The sequence below is a fragment of the Ostrinia furnacalis genome, unplaced genomic scaffold (genome assembly GCF_004193835.3).
Source record: "Ostrinia furnacalis isolate ACB-3 unplaced genomic scaffold, ASM419383v2 OfSCF1649, whole genome shotgun sequence".
Classification (NCBI taxonomy): Eukaryota; Metazoa; Arthropoda; class Insecta; order Lepidoptera; family Crambidae; genus Ostrinia; species Ostrinia furnacalis.
The window spans coordinates 355,258-373,756 of record NW_021131888.1 but is presented as its reverse complement, the minus strand read 5'-3'; the positions used below and the strand labels follow the sequence as shown (position 1 = coordinate 373,756).

The following is an 18,499-nucleotide window of genomic DNA, read 5'->3' as shown; positions in this document are numbered from 1 at the left end:
GAAATAGTAATTACTTAATCAACTGAATTTTATTATAACTTTTTAACAATAAGGCATAGACAGAGCGCACAGCGCACAATCGATAAAGGAGAGCAGTCTCTCTATGTAATTAAATTATAACTGACATACATACTCCTCTTCAGGCATGCAGGCACTAGGCTGGAGTAACAATCTTTAATATTCAGTTCGTCTTTCATAGAAAACTGTCCCAAATATTTATTCCCATACTTCATCAGCCCATTCCCATTATCAGTGCTGTCATACACACATCACTACAGTTTCAAATGTCATTGACTTCTCGTTCTCATCTTGCATTGCGATTGGTTGAATACAGCTAAATTAATAAATTACCATCAGATGCATTCCGTTATTGAGGCTACGCGGTCGCCGGATTCCGCCAATCGGTTTTAGGAAACGTCTGCTTAGTTTTTAGAAGTCTTAAGTGAAAATGGTGATACAGAAAATCTGTTGTTTAGGTGCGGGTTACGTCGGTGGGCCTACGTGCAGTGTTATAGCTCTAAAGTGCCCGAATATTACTGTTACTGTGTGCGACAAGAGCGCAGAGCGAATAGGGCAGTGGAATTCTGAGAAATTGCCAATTTACGAGCCAGGGTTGGACGAGGTAGTGCAGAAATGTCGAGGTAAGAACCTATTCTTTTCGACTGACATCGCGAAAGGGATACAGGAGGCCGATTTGATCTTTATATCGGTTAACACACCGACGAAAACGTTCGGAAATGGCAAAGGGAGGGCTGCAGATTTGAAATACATAGAAGGGGCGGCCCGTATGATAGCTGATCTGGCTACAAGCAACAAAATTGTGGTCGAAAAGAGCACCGTGCCAGTGAAAGCTGCCGAAATCATCATGAAGATCCTTCGTGCGAATACCAAACCTGGTGTACAGTATCAGATACTGTCTAACCCTGAGTTTTTGGCCGAAGGAACGGCTATTGTCGACTTGGTTGAAGCAGAAAGGGTGTTAATCGGTGGGGAAGACACTCCGGAAGGTCAGAAAGCTATTCAAGAGCTGTGCTGGGTGTACGAGCACTGGATCCCAGCTAAGAATATACTAACAACCAATACGTGGAGTTCGGAACTGTCTAAGCTAGCAGCAAATGCATTTTTAGCACAAAGAATATCGAGCATCAATTCGTTGTCCGCTGTCTGTGAGGCTACTGGGGCAGACGTGTCTGAAGTAGCACGAGCAGTTGGTCGGGATTCTCGTATCGGACCGAAGTTCCTCGAAGCATCGATTGGTTTCGGTGGCAGTTGCTTCCAAAAAGACATCTTAAACCTGATTTATCTTTGTGAATGTTTAAACCTGCCAGAAGTAGCAGCATACTGGCAGCAAGTGATCGATTTAAATGATTACCAGAAAACACGGTTCACACGTAAAGTCATAGAATCCTTATTCAACACAGTAACGGACAAAAACATAGCCATACTAGGATTCTCATTCAAAAAGAATACCGGTGACACTAGAGAATCACCAGCTATCTACGTATCAAAAACTTTACTCGATGAAGGAGCAAAACTACACATTTACGACCCAAAAGTAGAAATTGAGCAGATTTACTACGATCTCACACATCCATCAGTGACGTCAGAGCCAGAGATGGTTAGAAAAAACATAGAAATCCACGATTCAGCTTACTCAGCAGTCACNGCAGTCACTGGTGCTCACGCTATAGTACTATGTACGGAATGGGACGAATTTAAAGAGTTAGACTTCAAAAAGATCTACGATGTGATGATGAAGCCAGCGTACATATTCGATGGGAGGAAGATACTGGATCATGAAGCGTTGTTGAACATCGGTTTCCACGTCCAGACAATTGGCAAGCGGTTGTCCAGGACTGGAAGCATCAGAGCTCAAGGGAGTCAGACGTTGCCATAGTATAAACTTAGGTAAGTCATTTTTTTGTATTTTTTGTTAACATAAAGAGGCGACCACAAGCCGGAAGACATAGTGTAGGCAGACCCCACTAGGTGGACCGACGATCTGGTGAAGGTCGCGGGAGGTGCCTGGATGCGGGCGGCGCAGGACTGGTCTTTGTGGAAATCCTTGGGGGAGGCCTTTGTCCAGTACTAGACGATATATTCATTTCTGTCACAGAAAATCTTTATCGCGCGCGTCCCTGTTTCAAAAACCGGGATAAAAACTATCCTATGTCCTTTCCCGGGACTCAAACTCCGTGATAACTTTTATACCCGACTGCGCCAGAAGAAGGGTTATGCTTTTTATTCCGTGTAAGAATGTTAGGCAGTTAGTAAAACCCAAATTGGAATTCGTAAATCTCCACTTTTGACCTTGATCTGTAGCTGATAAAATACCTATAATGATAATAAAACTAAACACAGCTCTGTAGTCATTTGACGAAAAATAAATTACACTGAAATACACTTGAATATGTAATGTTGCGGCTTCCTGGATAATTAGCTACATAATTAAACGCTAAAATCCAATTTGTAATTTAAAGACGAAGCACACTTAGCAACCCGGAAACGGATCGTAACCGTATCAACTCGAGGTGGTCAGTATTCTTTGATGAAACTCCATACTGCAACGCACACTTATCCGCACCGTAAACGCCTCGCTTCGCTGTTGACAACGCGCGAAAGGTGATGACAGCTCGCGAAAGTTGATACGGTGCTGATCCCTTTCCGAGGAGTTGATATCGCCCGTTTTCACCATCAATTTTCTTTTCATAGGGGTCACTTGAAAATTAGAGATTGATGGGGAAAAAGAGCAGAAGTCTGCTAAGGGTGGATTCGACCAAACAAGAGTAAATATTAATCTCAGAATAAATTGTCAGTTTTGATATATTTCCCACTAGCTTTCCGCCCGCGGCTTCGCCAGCATGGAATTTTGTCTGTCACAGAAAACTTTATCGCGCGCGTCCCTGTTTCAAAAACCGGGATAAAAACTATCCTATGTCCTTTCCCGGGGCTCAAACTATCTCTATGCCAAATATCATGAAAATCACTTTAGTGGTTTAGGCGTGAAAGCGAGACAGACAGAGTTACTTTCGCATTTATAATATTATATAGTACTAGCTTTCCGCCCGCGGCTTCGCCCGCGTGGAATTTTGTCTGTCACAGAAAAAATTTATCGCGCGCGTCCCTGTTTCAAAAACCGGGATAAAAACTATCCTATGTTCTTTCCCGGGACTCAAACTATCTCTGTGCCAAATTTCATCAAAATCGGTTGCGACGTTTAAGCGGGAAAGCGTAACAGACAGACAGACAGACAGACAGACAGAGTTACTTTCGCATTTATAATATTAGTTGGGATAGATAGATTCTGAAACTGTCAATGTGCCAGTTATACCATGAGTTATTCTTGGATAAAAGTTTGGTCGAATCGGCCCTAAATCTAAGACCTTGTTATACCAAACGTAGTTTATCCGGCAGATAAGTTTCTGATAGCTTTGTCAAAACCACACGGATAACAATTAGTCATTTACTATCTTAGCGGCGATCTGTGTAAAAGATTGTTATTTACTCGAAATGTACAAACGCAATCATATTGTAAAATTATCAAGCTATCATGTAAGTACTAGATAGCCAGATAAGTTTGAGCTAGACTGAGTGATATTTAATCTACTTCATCGTCCGATTAGGTAAATACTACAAACTTTCCCCCGGGACAAACTTGACCTTCACTGGTTGGGTTGTTCGCGGTCAAGCTGTAGATCCTGGCTACACAGGAGTTGCAGCGGTGGGGACGAGAGGTGGGAATAGTCCCGTTGAAAGGCTACGCAAACGGACACTATTTGGCACCGACCGCCACGGCACGCCATCACGGGAAGGAAACCAAGTTGTATTGTGAAACTACTGGGAAGCAACTGAACTCAAAAGTGTCTACGTCTCATCATCATCCATCATTTCAGCCATAGGACGTCCACTGCTGAACATACGCTTCCCCCAATGATTTATACAATGACCGGCTGGTAGCGGCCTGCATCCAGCGCCTTCCTGCTACCTTTATGAAGTCTTCGATCCTCCTTGTGGTTGGACGTCCTACGCTGCGCTTTCCGGTGCGCGACCTCCACTCCAGAACCTTGTTGCCCCATCGGTCGTCAGTTCTGCGTATTATGTGCCCTGCCCACTGCCACTTCAGCTTGCTAATCCGTCGGGCTATGTCAGCGACTTAAGTTTGTTTACGGATCTCCTCATTTCTGATTCGATCTCGTAAAGAAACACCGAGCATAGCCCTTCCTATAGCACGCTGTGCAACTTTGAGCTTCTGTATAAGGCCTATAGTGAGAGGCCGCGTTTCCGAGCCATAAGTCATCACTGGTAACACACATTGGTTGTAGACTTTCGTCTTCAGGCACTAGGTATTTTGGACGAAAAGATGTTTCTAAAATTGAACACCTCATGAATATTATCCAACAAAAACATTTCTCTATTGAGAAACGCACAGTAACGCCCGTATTCACAAACATTACTATGAGGTCTCACAGTGCGCGTGGACGCACAGGGTGACACACGAACCAATCACAGAGCTCTATTCAACGCTGTGCATTCGATTTGCTGCTTCACTTAAGCAAGCATCGTTTGTGAATACGTAAGTAAACAAAGGAAGTAGTTCAGCCAATCCACGTTAAATGTTTACATTACAATATTTACAATGTCTGTGGCAGAAAGTGGGTTTTTAGTTATTTTCGACTATGAGATTTGCAGGCTCATTCAGTCATTAACTGTTTTTACTCCGTTACTAAACACTGTGTGGTAGGTACAGTCTTACGCCCGTATTCACAAACGATGCTTGCTTAAGTGAAGCAGCAAATCGAACGCACAGCGTTGAATAGAGCTCTGTGATTGGTTCGTGTGTGACCCTGAGCTTCTACGCGCACTGTGAGACCTGGTAGTAATGTTTGTTAGTACGGGCATAAGTTTCTGACGCTGCTTCTTCTCAGCACTGACCCATATTTGTCCCGAAGCAGTGCTAGGGTTAAAGTAAAATTGCAATTTGCAAAAAATGACATCTCTCTCATCAAAATCCACCAAGCAGTTTGCTTAGACATTCAATTAAGTATATCTACGTGATAAAATAGTTGTTTAACAATCAATTACTTGAACTGTACTAATATAACTCTCCTTGACATACATTTATTGTCTTTGCGCGAGCGCACATCAAGGCAATCACGGTAGAACAATAACATACCTTAAGCAGTTGAAATAAGTGGTATTTTTCAACAAAAACGTATAGCCCGATGTGCCATCAAGGTACAATACAATGCAGGTAAGTTGACAATAGAAGTGTATATTGACATTGGAGTCGTCAAAGCAGAAAAAATACAAAAAATGACCAAATTCTCGTCTCGTAGCTTAAAGAGCTCTACGCCCGTATTCACAAACAATGCTTGCTTAAGTAAAGCAGCAAATCGAATGCACATGCATCTATAAAAGCGAAAGGTCACTGACTGACTCACTCATTACGAAATCTCAGAAACTACAAGTGCTAGGAGTCTCAAATTTTGCATGTGCTCACAAAGACGGGATTTTGTAAAATTTAACCCCTAGGGCAGGGTTTCCCATTTTTTTTTGCCAAGGAACCCTAATTGACTATACTTTTCCTAGCGGAACCCCCGTACTACTCCGCCCGCACGCCCTGCCCCTCCCTTTTGCGTAAACAAGTCGGTGCGAGCGAACAACGTCGGTCACGAAACGTGGGATATTTTTTACGGAACCCTTGCGGCCTTTCCGGTCCACCAGTGTCCAGTGTCGTTCCTATACAATGGCTTTATCTACACATGTATGGTGCTAATTATTTTTTACGCGCGCCGTCATTATCAGCGGAAATTACGATAACATACTATGAGCGGAGTCAGACAGCATTATTGTAAATTAACGCCCGTATTCACAAATATTACTATGAGGTCTCACAGAGCGCGTGGACGCACTTGGTAACACACGAACCAATCACGCAAATAGAACTTACCTAACGTTACTTACACACATCTTCTCACTTCTAACTCCTCGTATGTCCTTCTGATTAAATTCGTTTAACTTTCCCCCGGGACAAACTTGACCTTCACTGGTCTGGTTATGGCGGTCAAGCTGTAGATCCTGGCTACACAGGAGTTGCAGCGGTGGGAACGAGAGGTGGGAATAGTCACGTACACACATCGCCTCTAAGGTCATTGATCTGCCTTTGCCTGCAAAAAAGACTATGTAGATGTTTGAAGTGAAAACCGGTTTCGAGGGGTCTAAATAATGAGAGGTTACAAACATCTTATAATGAAGCGCCTATAGCTTCTGCAGGTAAGTCAAGTCTTATGGATCATAAAATATGACACCAGTCTTTGTGATTGTGACTCAAAAAAGTCAAATGTCATTTATTTTCTGCAAATAGGCTTTTGTAATTTATTTTTTGCTTTTAAAAAGCGCTTTTACACGTCCCAGTATTAACCCTACCACTGCTTCGGGACAATAAATGGGCCAGTGCTGAGAAGAAGCAACGCAAGAAACTCAGTCACCTTGACCCTTGTCAGCCTATTTTCAAGGTTCTATTGAATATGGTGAAAAATGTTGATGATAATGATAGGTACTCCAAAACTAAGCGGTGGGCAGGGCACATAGTACGCAGAACTGACGGTCGATGGGGCAGCAAGGTTGTGGAGTGGAGGCCGCGTACCGGAAAACGCAGCGTGAGACGTCCACCTACAAGATGGACCGACGACATCGTAAAAGTAGCAGGGAAGCGCTGGACGCAAGCCGCTACCAATCGATCAACGTGGAAAGCATTGGGGGTGGCCTATGTTCAGCAGTGGACGTCCTATGGCTGAGATGATGATGATGATGATGAAGGCAATGAAAAATGGGAGGAAAGCCCTGCCACTTTTCGGTGTGGCCATTCTGCGGGCTATGTGATATTTTCCTGTAGATCTCCTCATTTTTTTTTTTTTTNGTTAACCCTGAGGCTGACAATAGTGAGAGTTTCTTGCGCTGCTTCTCCTCAGCACTGGCCCATTTATTGTCCCGAAGCAGTGGTAGGGTTAATACTGGGACGTGTAAAAGTGCTTTTTAAAAGCCTATTTGCAAAAATAAATGAGTTTTATGAGGCCCATAGTAAGCGACCACGTTTCAGATCGTCGGTGTTGGTAGCTTGGCATCCCCCGGTGATTCTTCGTACCACTTGCCCCACCGTTACCGTGGTCCGGAATAGTGGGGCCGCTGGGGACTAGGGGCCGTTTTTTGTGTGTTCGGGCTGGAAGACGTAGCGTGGGCAGGCCTCCTACTAGGTGGACCGACGATCTGGTAAAGGTCGCGGGAGGAGCCTGGATGCGGGCAGCGCAGGACCGTTCATTGTGGAAAACCTTGGGGGAGGCCTTTGTCCAGCAGTGGACGTCATTTGGCTGAAACGAGCGAACGAATTTAATTAGTCTATACAAATAATGCTAATTTTGTTTAGTCAGGCGATTACTATCGGACATATGAGTTTGTTCCGGCGTTTCTTCTCAGCACTTGCCATATGTTTGTCTCGAAGCGCTGGTGGGGCCCAAAAGATAAGGAGACATGTAAAGTGCCCCATAAGGGCTACCTTTTGTTTTTTATATTTGACGTTCATAAGTGCCACTTGTGGTCGAAACTGAATAAACAATTTTGATTTTGATTTTATGACCATGATACAAACAATAATTCAGCAAGCCATACCTCTTGCCTTCACCTTGGCGCATCACGAAGTCGCGTCATCGCCAATAAACGTGATATGAAGACTAATTACAAAGATAATTACTAGCCAAATGTTTCCTCTTTCAATTTAACCTTCAGAAAGTTGCCAGGTGCCAGGTCAGTCACGGTGTGGCTGGTATATGATTTTTTCTCTTAATAAGGATTTGTCACACTGGATGCGGTCTACGGCCAAGTCAAAGTGCAGTCAAGGTCAGAATGGAGTCCACATAATGTATGATTATAGGTACTTTAGGTATTTAGGGAGGTGCCTGGATGCAGGCGGCGCAGGACCGGTCTTTGTGAAAATACTTGGGTGAGGCCTTTGTCCAGCTGTGGACGTCTTTCGGCTGAAACGGCGATAGGCACTTTGACCTGACCTGATCACAGACCGCATCCAGTGACCTTCTAAATAAAAATAAAACATGATTTTTTCTAATCGGCGCGGCGGTCTTTGTGAGAATTGAGAAAATATGAGTTTGAAAACAAAATATCTTTTAATTCTATCACTCAGAAAATCAAGCGGCTAAAGGAATCCTCCTTCACTCGATCGGCTGAAGACAAAATTAAAACATCACATTAAAGCACACACACACACACNGCGGTGGGACCGAGAGGTGGGAATAGTCACGTACACACATCGCTTCTAAGGTCATTGATCTGCCTTTGCCTGCAAAAAAGACGTATGATGTAGATGTTTGAAGTGAAAACCGGTTCCGAGGGATCTAAATAATGAGAGGTTACAAACATCCTATAATGAAGCGCCTGTAGCTTCTATGAGTATTCACAAACATTACTATGAGGTCTCACAGTCTCAACCAATCACAGAGCTCTATTCAATGCTGTGCGATTTGCTAATTCACTTAAGCAAGCATCGTTTGTGAATACAGGCGTATGTCACATCTTGTGGTGGTTCATAAAATATGAACTTGTTGTGTTGTTTTTTTATGCAGAATAAGGCAGGCATATGACCGTCTCGGACCTGATGTAAAAGTGAGATGCAATCTAGGATGGTATATAATCTGCTGTAATTTCCTATTCACTCGCAGCAGGCAGCGAATTCCAGTCCCTAGCTGTTCGCATTATAAAAGAGTCATCGAAACGCTTAGTGCGAGCTGGTGGAATGTCGACAATGTAGGGATGGTACGCTAACCTGCGTCTGATGGAAGGGGGCTGGTGGAATTAGGTCATGTATTTAGTGTGTCGTGATTTTGACTAAATAAAGTCATTCTAGGATGGCTTAAACATGAAGTGCAGGTGCGGTTTTGTTCCCCAGTCGATGATTCATCTGATGTCGTGCCCTCAGTGCCCTTGTCCAAGCACCTGCACTCAGGAGGATTTGATGAGTGCTGCTGACAACGCCACTCTTGTGGCGGTGTTTTGGGCTGACACTGTGTAGGTTTGTTGTCGACACGAAAAGAAGAAGAATAAAGTCATAAAAGTAATTTATTTACTACAAACAGGCTTTTAAAAAGCGCTTTTATACGTACCGATATTACTTTAACCTAACCCTAACTGCTCGGCCCAATAAATGAACTGACAAATGGCAGCTTTCTGAAGGTTAACCCTCGTCAAGAGGAAACATTTGGCTAGTAATTAACTGTGTAATTAGTTTTCATATCACGTTTATTGTCGATGACGCCACTTCGTGATGCGCCAAGGTGAAGGCAGGAGCTTGCCGAATTTTTGGTTTTGTCACGGTCATTATGCCTGCGGTACCCTACCAAACATAAACTAGACCCCCAAAAAAACTGGTTGCTCTGTGGACCAAATCGCAAGAAGACTCATTTTAGTCAATTAGCTCTTAAAATTATGGTTTTTTAATTATATCATTTAGAAAACAGCGAACCAATGGAATTCAATTTATTCAACATAATACTTCTTCACTCGATCAGCTAAAAACAAAATTAAGAGTAGGCACACACCGTTGATTTTTAGTTGGCCGATAGATGTGCCCGATTTCAAATTGTATGAAGAATCGGCCAAATCGAATCGGCGTAGTGTGCGCACTCCCATACATGCCCTTACTGATCAACAGCCCGACTAAACTATCAGCCGACGAAAAATCAACGGTGTGCGCCAGTGCGCCTTCTCTAAAACATCACATTATAGCACACACACACACACCACACCATGACAACACAGTACACACATTAATTAAATCGGTGATGTCCGTGCAGTAATCGCCTAAGAATCTGGTATTTATTTATTATGAGTAATGCATCGATTAATATTGATTACCTACTCACTTGAGATCCATTGACCTTAAATAATTGTTAGGGTTGGCAATAATTGGCACTCATTCGTCACATATTTATTAACCCCCGTATTCACAAACAATGCTTGCCTAAGTGAAGCAACAAATGGAACTCACAGCGTTGAATAGAGCTCTGTGATTGGTTCGTCTATCACCCTATGCGTCGACGCGCACTGTGAGACCTCATACTAATGTTTGTGAATACGGGCGTAGCTAAGGTTAAGTCGCATCTCAAACTAAAAAATCGAACTAAAGTGGGAATCGAACCCACGACCTTTCGTTTGTCGGGCGACTGCTTTCACCATCTGAGCTACTAAGACATTGGGAAAATCCGTTTGATCCCCACCTTAGAAAATTTGACTTATTTAAGTTTTAAAAAATATTCGTCACACTTTTTTAAGTTTTATACATTGAAAGTAAATTCGTCATAAAGCACTTAAAGACATTAAATTAGCACAAAAATGTATGAAGTGTGACGAATTTACTCATTCTTTACATTGTGACGAATTGTTCTGTTGCAAATGGACAAGAATCCGTCGGGTTAATATTTAAAAACTTAAAAAAATTGCAAAAAACATAACCCTCCTGGTGCTGTCGTGTAAAATCAGTGATTTCTTCGTCAACCGTGAAACGTGATACGTGCGTGTGAAACGCTTTCGTGATTGAAACGTTCCTGTATGGTTTAACAATACATAATCAATTTTCGCTTTCTATCACTTGATAGAATAGTATAGAACCACCACTCTTTCAGTGGAATAGAACCAATCTCTTCCCGTATATGTCGTAAGAGGCGACGCACAGTCTTCGTCAAATTGTTTGTGACACCCAAAGTAGCCAAAAAGATCGCAACACGTCTTTGTTACATTGGAATACGGGACTATTCCCACCTCTCGTTCCCACCGCTGCAACTCCTGTGTAGCCAGGATCTACAGCTTGACCGCCAATAACCCAACCAGTGAAGGCCAAGTTTGTCCAGGTGGAAAGTTAAACTGTCATTGGACCGGCAACAAAATTAATCAGAAGAACATAAGAGGAGTTCGAAGTAAATGATGGATGAAGATTGAAACTTTTTGGCCGCTTTGGGTGCCCGACGGATTAAGCTGAAGTGGCAATGGGCAGGGCACACAGTACGCAGAACTGACAGCCGATGGGGCAGCAAGGTTCTTGAGTGGAGGTCAACACCTCGGTCCACCGAACGACGACCTGATAAAGGTAGCAGGAAGGCGTTGGATGGCATGACCGTGCGATGTGGATGTCATTGGGGGAGGCCTATGTTCAGCAGTGGACGTCCTGTGGCTGAAATTATGATGGGTGTCACGAACCATTTGACGCTGTACGAGTGTTTTCAATGCGTCAGATGATAACAAGTGGGGTGTGGATAACTAGGTATTTCCCTGCGTGTAAACACTTGAGTCCGCGAATCCATCCTGTGTTAAAAATAAATACTTCGTTTCCTCTTATAAATGAAACTACTTGAAATGCTTTTAACGTAATATTTTGTTTGATGCTTCATTCATTCCAAATTTATGACCTTGACATATTTTTAAGATTCTGTGCCCGATGGGTGGATGACTGCTGTCTGTACTTGTGAACGTATTTGAACTCCACTCATTCTAAATTCGACTTTACCATAATGTTTATTGTCCCGAAGCAGTGGTAGGGTTAATACTGGGACGTGTAAAAGTGCTTTTTAAAAGCGTACTTTGGCTTTGTACCTACCTATATTACTTTTTTTTTTACTTTTAACTTGGGAATTACGGAACACTGCACAGTGATTGGCTGATTGTTGGCATCTGATATTATTGTTTCATTGTTTTCTTATCTTTTACTTTATTTTGTATCTTGTTAATTGTATAATAAATTTTAATTATCTTTTCTGACAATTTTTTCTTTGTTTTCCAGGTACTCTAGCAAACGGAGTCGCAAGAAAAATCACAAATCAAGTACTGTTAAGTAGTTTTACTTAAAAATAGTATTATTAAGAGAATTTACTGTGTAAGATAAGCTTAAAACATAATCCAGTAATTTTTTATACTATTGTTCAATTAGAGAATAAGTAATTCAACATATTTTTTACAATCTGGCTTTAGGTCTGCGCTAGGGCATACAGAAACAATTTAAAAACAATTTGATTTTATTGATCGTTGCCTATGGATCAACTGTAAACATACCACTCGGACGCGCCCCACCAATGTTTGGTCTCGGTCGCGCGGGGTGCGGGGAGTTTGATCCGAGCAATCCGTAAGGCATTATTGTAGTGTGCGTGTGCACTCATGGATGATTTAGCGTATACCGATAACACTCAAACATTAGCGGAAGAATGGTGGGGCGCGTCTTCGTGGATGAAACGATCTATTATTTGACTCTAGCACAATATGTAGTAATTTTTTGCCCATTTATCGTCAAAAAAGCCACATGCGAAATGAAACACGATATCTTAATGAGTATTTAAAAAACACAGCATAGCAATTTGCTATGATAACAATCGATTATGGATTAGCGTCGATAATAAAAGTATAATACGGTGACGTATTTACTCCAAGATAATACCTAGGTACTTAAATTCTCAAAAAGAAAGGGAAAAACCTGCCAAGTGCGAGTCGCACGTCTGGCGAAGGGTACCATACGACAATTTTGTTGTTGTATAAGAGCCCCTCTAATTTTTTTATTTAAATTCAATTATTTCTTTTTAAAGTGAGTATATCAAGCGTCTACCTGTTTCCGTTATTAATATCGAGCTAAAAACGGCAGAAAAGCCACGTTTGTTATATGGGAGCCCCCTTAACAATTTAATTTATTCCATTTTTAGTATTTTGTAGTTATAGCGGCAACAGAAATACATCATCTGTGAAAATTTCAACTGTGTAGCTATCACGGTTAATGCGATACAGCCTGGTGAGCTATATTGAGCAAAAACATCCCTAGCGTTCTGATAAATAATATTTTAACCATTCTTGTCTGAGAACTGTTTTGTTAATATCACGCATTAAACACGTTGTATATCCTGTGATAGGGATTAGACATACATACGTTAATTAATCTATTAATTATATCTATTAAGATATTAATCAGTACATTAAATTAATTTGTTAGAATAGGTTATTGTGGATTTGCCACAGAATCGTTACATCACGAAAAAAGCATGTGTGATTTCATCTAGCGATGGAATTTTTAGAATTAGCAAGCTGAAGTGGTAACGGGCATGGCACATAGTACGCAGAACTGACGGCCGATGGGGCTGCAAGGTTCTGGAGTGGAGGCCGCGTACCGGAAAGCGCAGCACAAGGTAGACCGACGACCTCATAAAGGTTGATGGCGCTGGATACAGGCCGCTACCAACCGGGCAATATTATGGAAATCATTGTGGAACATAGGCCATGTTTAGCAATGTACGTCCTATGACTGAAATGATGATGATAAGGCATTTTGTAAAGTGTGACGAATCGACTGTGTAGCGAATTGACAGTGACCCAAAATGTCCTACGTAAATAAATAAAAAATAATAAATACTAAGCACAATTTCTAGTGAGCTCTTATCAGTGATTTACGCTCGATTTGTAAATTGTAAATACAACTTTAGTTCCGTACGAATGATAAGGATATGGCGATTTGTTTTGGTTATTGTATTTTTTATTATAGCTCTATCATCGTCAGTTTCAACTTAGTGTAGGCGCACACCGTTGATTTTTAGTTGGCCGATAGTTGTGCCCGATTTTAATTTGTATGAAGAATCGGCCAAATCGAATCGGCGTAGTGTGCGCAANAAAGCCACGTGCGAAATGAAACACGATATCTTAATGAGTATTTAAAAAACACAGCATAGCAATTTAGTATGATAATAATCGATTATGGATTAGCTACGATATTATAAGTATAATGCGGTGACGTATTTAGTCCAAGATAATGCCTACTTAAATTCTCAAAAAGAAAGAGAGAAAAACCGGCCAAGTGCGAGTCGGACGTCCGACGAAGGGTCCCGTACGACAATTTTGTTGTTGTAAAAGAGCCCTCCTAATTTATTTTATTTAAATTCAATTATTTCTTTTTAAAGTGAGTATATCAAGCGTCTACATGTTGCCGTTATTAATATCGAGCTAAAAACGGCAAAAAAGACACGTTTGTTGTATGGGAGCCCCCCTTAAATTTTAACTTTATTATATTTTTAGTATTTGTTGTTATAGCGGCAACAGAAATACATCATCTGTGAAAATTTCAACTGTGTAGCTATCACGGTTAATGCGATACAGCCTGGTGAGCTATATTGAGCAAAAACATCCCTTTTGGCGTTCTGATGAATAATATTTTAACCATTCTTGTCTGTGGACTGTTTTGTTAATATCACGCATTAAACACGTTGTAGATAAATAGATATCCTTTGATAGGGATTAGACATACATACGTTAATTAATCTATTAATTATATCTATTAAGATATTAATCAGTACATTAAATTAATTTGTTAAAATGGGTTATAGTGGATTTGCCAAAGAATCGATACGTCACGAAAAAAGCATGTGTGATTTCATCTAGCAATGGGATTTTTAGAATTAGCAAGCTGAAGTGGTAAAGGGCAGGGCACATAGTACGCAGAACTGACGGCCGATGGGGCAGCAAGGTTCTGGAGTGGAGGCCGCGTACCGGAAAGCGCAGCGTAGGACGTCCACCCACAAGGTGGACCGACGACCTCATAAAGGTAGCTGGATGCAGGCCTCTACCAACCGGGCAATATTATGGAAATCATTGTGGAACATAGGCTATGTTTAGCAATGGACGTCCTATGGCTGAAATGATGATGATAAAGCATTTTGTAAAGTGTGACGAATCGACTGTGTGGCGAATTGACAGTGACCCAAAATGTCCTACGTAAATAAATAAAAAATAATAAATACTAAGCTTAATTTCTAGTGAACTCTTATCAGTGATTTACGCTCGATTTGTAAATTGTAAATACAACTCTTTAGTTCCGTACGAATGATAAGGATATCGCGATTTGTTTTGGTTATTATATTTTTTATTATAGCTCTATCATCGTCAGTTTCAACTTAGTGTAGGCGCACACCGTTGATTTTTAGTTGGCCGATAGTTGTGCCCGATTTTAATTTGTATGAAGAATCGGCCAAATCGAATCGGCGTAGTGTGCGCACTCCCATACATGCCCATACTGATCAACTGCACGACTAAACTATCGGCCGACGAAAAATCAACGGTGTACGCCTACTCTTAAATGTAAGAATCCAAGATATTGAGCTCCACGTTACGGGACTATTCCCACCTCTCGTTCCCACCTGCAACTCCTGTGTAGCCAGGATCTACAGCTTGACCGCCAATAACCTAACCAGTGAAGGTCAAGTTTGTCCCGGGGGAAAGTTAAACTGTCATTGGACCCGCAACGAAATTAATCAGAAGAACATAGGAGGAGTTCGAAGTTAAGATCACTCAACTCACTGATGTAATGTTACACATAACACACATTGTGTCAATACAAGTTTATTTTTAAGAACCAAACAAATGCTTAATACATTTGATTTGATCCATAGACAACAATCAATAGCAGTAAAACTATTTGAATTCACCTACTTATTCGCCAGATTGATAGCTCTTCTCTATGTTGCTTTGACTGCAACTTATTATTTATGAAGAATAGGCTAGTTTCCTAAAAAAAACTTTTAGTCCATCAATTGTTTATCAAAAAATATTGGACACGTATATTTTTATTTGTCAATCAAACAAGTAATTGCGAAGTTATGATGCTTTGATACATAAAATGTTTACGTCATAAAATGTTACACTTTTAGGCACGCCTTGACGTCACGGGCCTCTTCTTTTGAACTTTGGCGCGCTGTATCTCTTTAAAAAAAAGTGAAAAATATGTATCTAGTATTTTTTCATAAGTTAACCGACGAACTAATTCAAACTAGCTTTTTACCTAGGAAACATCCCTATTCGTCGCTTAATACAATACAATAATATTATTAGAGACATTACTGCAACAAGTAATGCATAATTTATTTAAAGTAGCTAGTAAATGATTGGTAAATCAAAAAAATCCCAGTCTGTTTTTGAACAAAAACATTAAACACCAGTGCAAAAAAAACAGGTCACATTGAGAGTCAATGTTTCGTTTTTAAAACAGTAACATCAGACTGTAATGTTTTTTTTTAAATATAATCTATTTACAACTACATAGAGACCAAAATGTTTCGTCGTCTGTATGTATATTGTTTCACATAAATATTATGTCAATCAATTAGTTAGAATAACGCTTAACCTTAAATGTCACAGTTAGCAATATTGTCTCGTAAGTCTACTAGCGCTTAACTAAATCAGAGCCTGAGGTATAAGCGGCACGGGAGGGTATTTTTGTGATGTCAAAACGTCAGCGAGACTTCAGGCAGAGTAAATACAAATGAGTAGGTCATCTTCATAGAAACGCACCGGGCGCGGTTTGTATATGAGCGCGCCAACACGTATGCGGCGCGCACGCACACACTGACAAAATTTAGCGGGGATTAGCGGAGAGCCAGTCGTGGTTGCGCCGAATTTTGTCAGTGTGTGCGTGCGCGCCTAGGGTTGCCAGGCGTCCGGCTTTAGCCGGACATGTTTGGCTTTTTAGGGACTTGTCCGGCCAAATATTGCCTGTCCGGCTTTTTATTTGGTTGCTGCGCCAGGCAGGCTCACTCATGAGCTGACACTATTTGCACACACACACCATTTCCGGCTTTTAGGGTAAAATGTCCGGCCAAATGAAGTACAAAGTCCGGCTTTTGTGATTTTGGACCTGGCAACCCTATGCGCGCCGCATACGTATTGGCGCGCTCACATACAAACCGCTTTCGGTGCGTTTCTATGAAGATGACCTACTCATTTGTATTTACTCTGCTTCAGGTTAAGCTTCAAATCTGTATGCTCTGTCACGTCATAATATGTCAATGTCACCCCTCCCGTGCCGCTTCCATACCTCAGGCACTTACTGAGTGATGCGCTAGGTCTATAATAACATAAGTATTTGTGATTCATCGTCTATATTTTTGTAAGAATATTCTAAATATTCTCATCTGCATGAGTCACAAAAATAATTATAATTTATTTAACGCTTGACCGGTTTTTAGTGCTTATTTATTACATATTTTTTTATTAAAAAAATATTTATTAATTTTTCTTAGCTAAAAAAAAAGTTTTTGAGTGTACATTTTGTAGTTTCTTTTAAACTATGTACAAAAGTTCTTATAACTAGGATGGCTTAAACATGAAGTGCAGGTGCGGTTTTGTTCCCCAGTCGATGATTCATCTGATGTCGTGCCCTCAGTGCCCTTGTCCAAGCACCTGCACTCAGGAGGATTTGATGAGTGCTGCTGACAACGCCACTCTTGTGGCGGTGTTTTGGGCTGACACTGTGTAGGTTTGTTGTCGACACGAAAAGAAGAAGAATAAAGTCATAAAAGTAATTTATTTACTACAAACAGGCTTTTAAAAAGCGCTTTTATACGTACCGATATTACTTTAACCTAACCCTAACTGCTCGGCCCAATAAATGAACTGACAAATGGCAGCTTTCTGAAGGTTAACCCTCGTCAAGAGGAAACATTTGGCTAGTAATTAACTGTGTAATTAGTTTTCATATCACGTTTATTGTCGATGACGCCACTTCGTGATGCGCCAAGGTGAAGGCAGGAGCTTGCCGAATTTTTGGTTTTGTCACGGTCATTATGCCTGCGGTACCCTACCAAACATAAACTAGACCCCCAAAAAAACTGGTTGCTCTGTGGACCAAATCGCAAGAAGACTCATTTTAGTCAATTAGCTCTTAAAATTATGGTTTTTTAATTATATCATTTAGAAAACAGCGAACCAATGGAATTCAATTTATTCAACATAATACTTCTTCACTCGATCAGCTAAAAACAAAATTAAGAGTAGGCACACACCGTTGATTTTTAGTTGGCCGATAGATGTGCCCGATTTCAAATTGTATGAAGAATCGGCCAAATCGAATCGGCGTAGTGTGCGCACTCCCATACATGCCCTTACTGATCAACAGCCCGACTAAACTATCAGCCGACGAAAAATCAACGGTGTGCGCCAGTGCGCCTTCTCTAAAACATCACATTATAGCACACACACACACACCACACCATGACAACACAGTACACACATTAATTAAATCGGTGATGTCCGTGCAGTAATCGCCTAAGAATCTGGTATTTATTTATTATGAGTAATGCATCGATTAATATTGATTACCTACTCACTTGAGATCCATTGACCTTAAATAATTGTTAGGGTTGGCAATAATTGGCACTCATTCGTCACATATTTATTAACCCCCGTATTCACAAACAATGCTTGCCTAAGTGAAGCAACAAATGGAACTCACAGCGTTGAATAGAGCTCTGTGATTGGTTCGTCTATCACCCTATGCGTCGACGCGCACTGTGAGACCTCATACTAATGTTTGTGAATACGGGCGTAGCTAAGGTTAAGTCGCATCTCAAACTAAAAAATCGAACTAAAGTGGGAATCGAACCCACGACCTTTCGTTTTTCGGGCGACTGCTTTCACCATC

General features: G+C 41.1%; 1 protein-coding gene across 1 annotated transcript; it reads left to right on the top strand.

The window, feature by feature from the left end:
• Nucleotides 1–288: 288 nt before the first annotated feature.
• Nucleotides 289–12,183, top strand: sgl (UDP-glucose 6-dehydrogenase sgl). The gene is made up of 2 exons (XM_028305256.1): nucleotides 289–1,908; nucleotides 11,840–12,183. The coding sequence occupies exon 1, from the start codon at nucleotides 449–451 to the stop codon at nucleotides 1,895–1,897; it is 1,449 nt and encodes a 482-aa protein (XP_028161057.1). The 5' UTR covers nucleotides 289–448; the 3' UTR covers nucleotides 1,898–1,908; nucleotides 11,840–12,183.
• The last annotated feature ends 6,316 nt before the right edge of the window (nucleotides 12,184–18,499 follow it).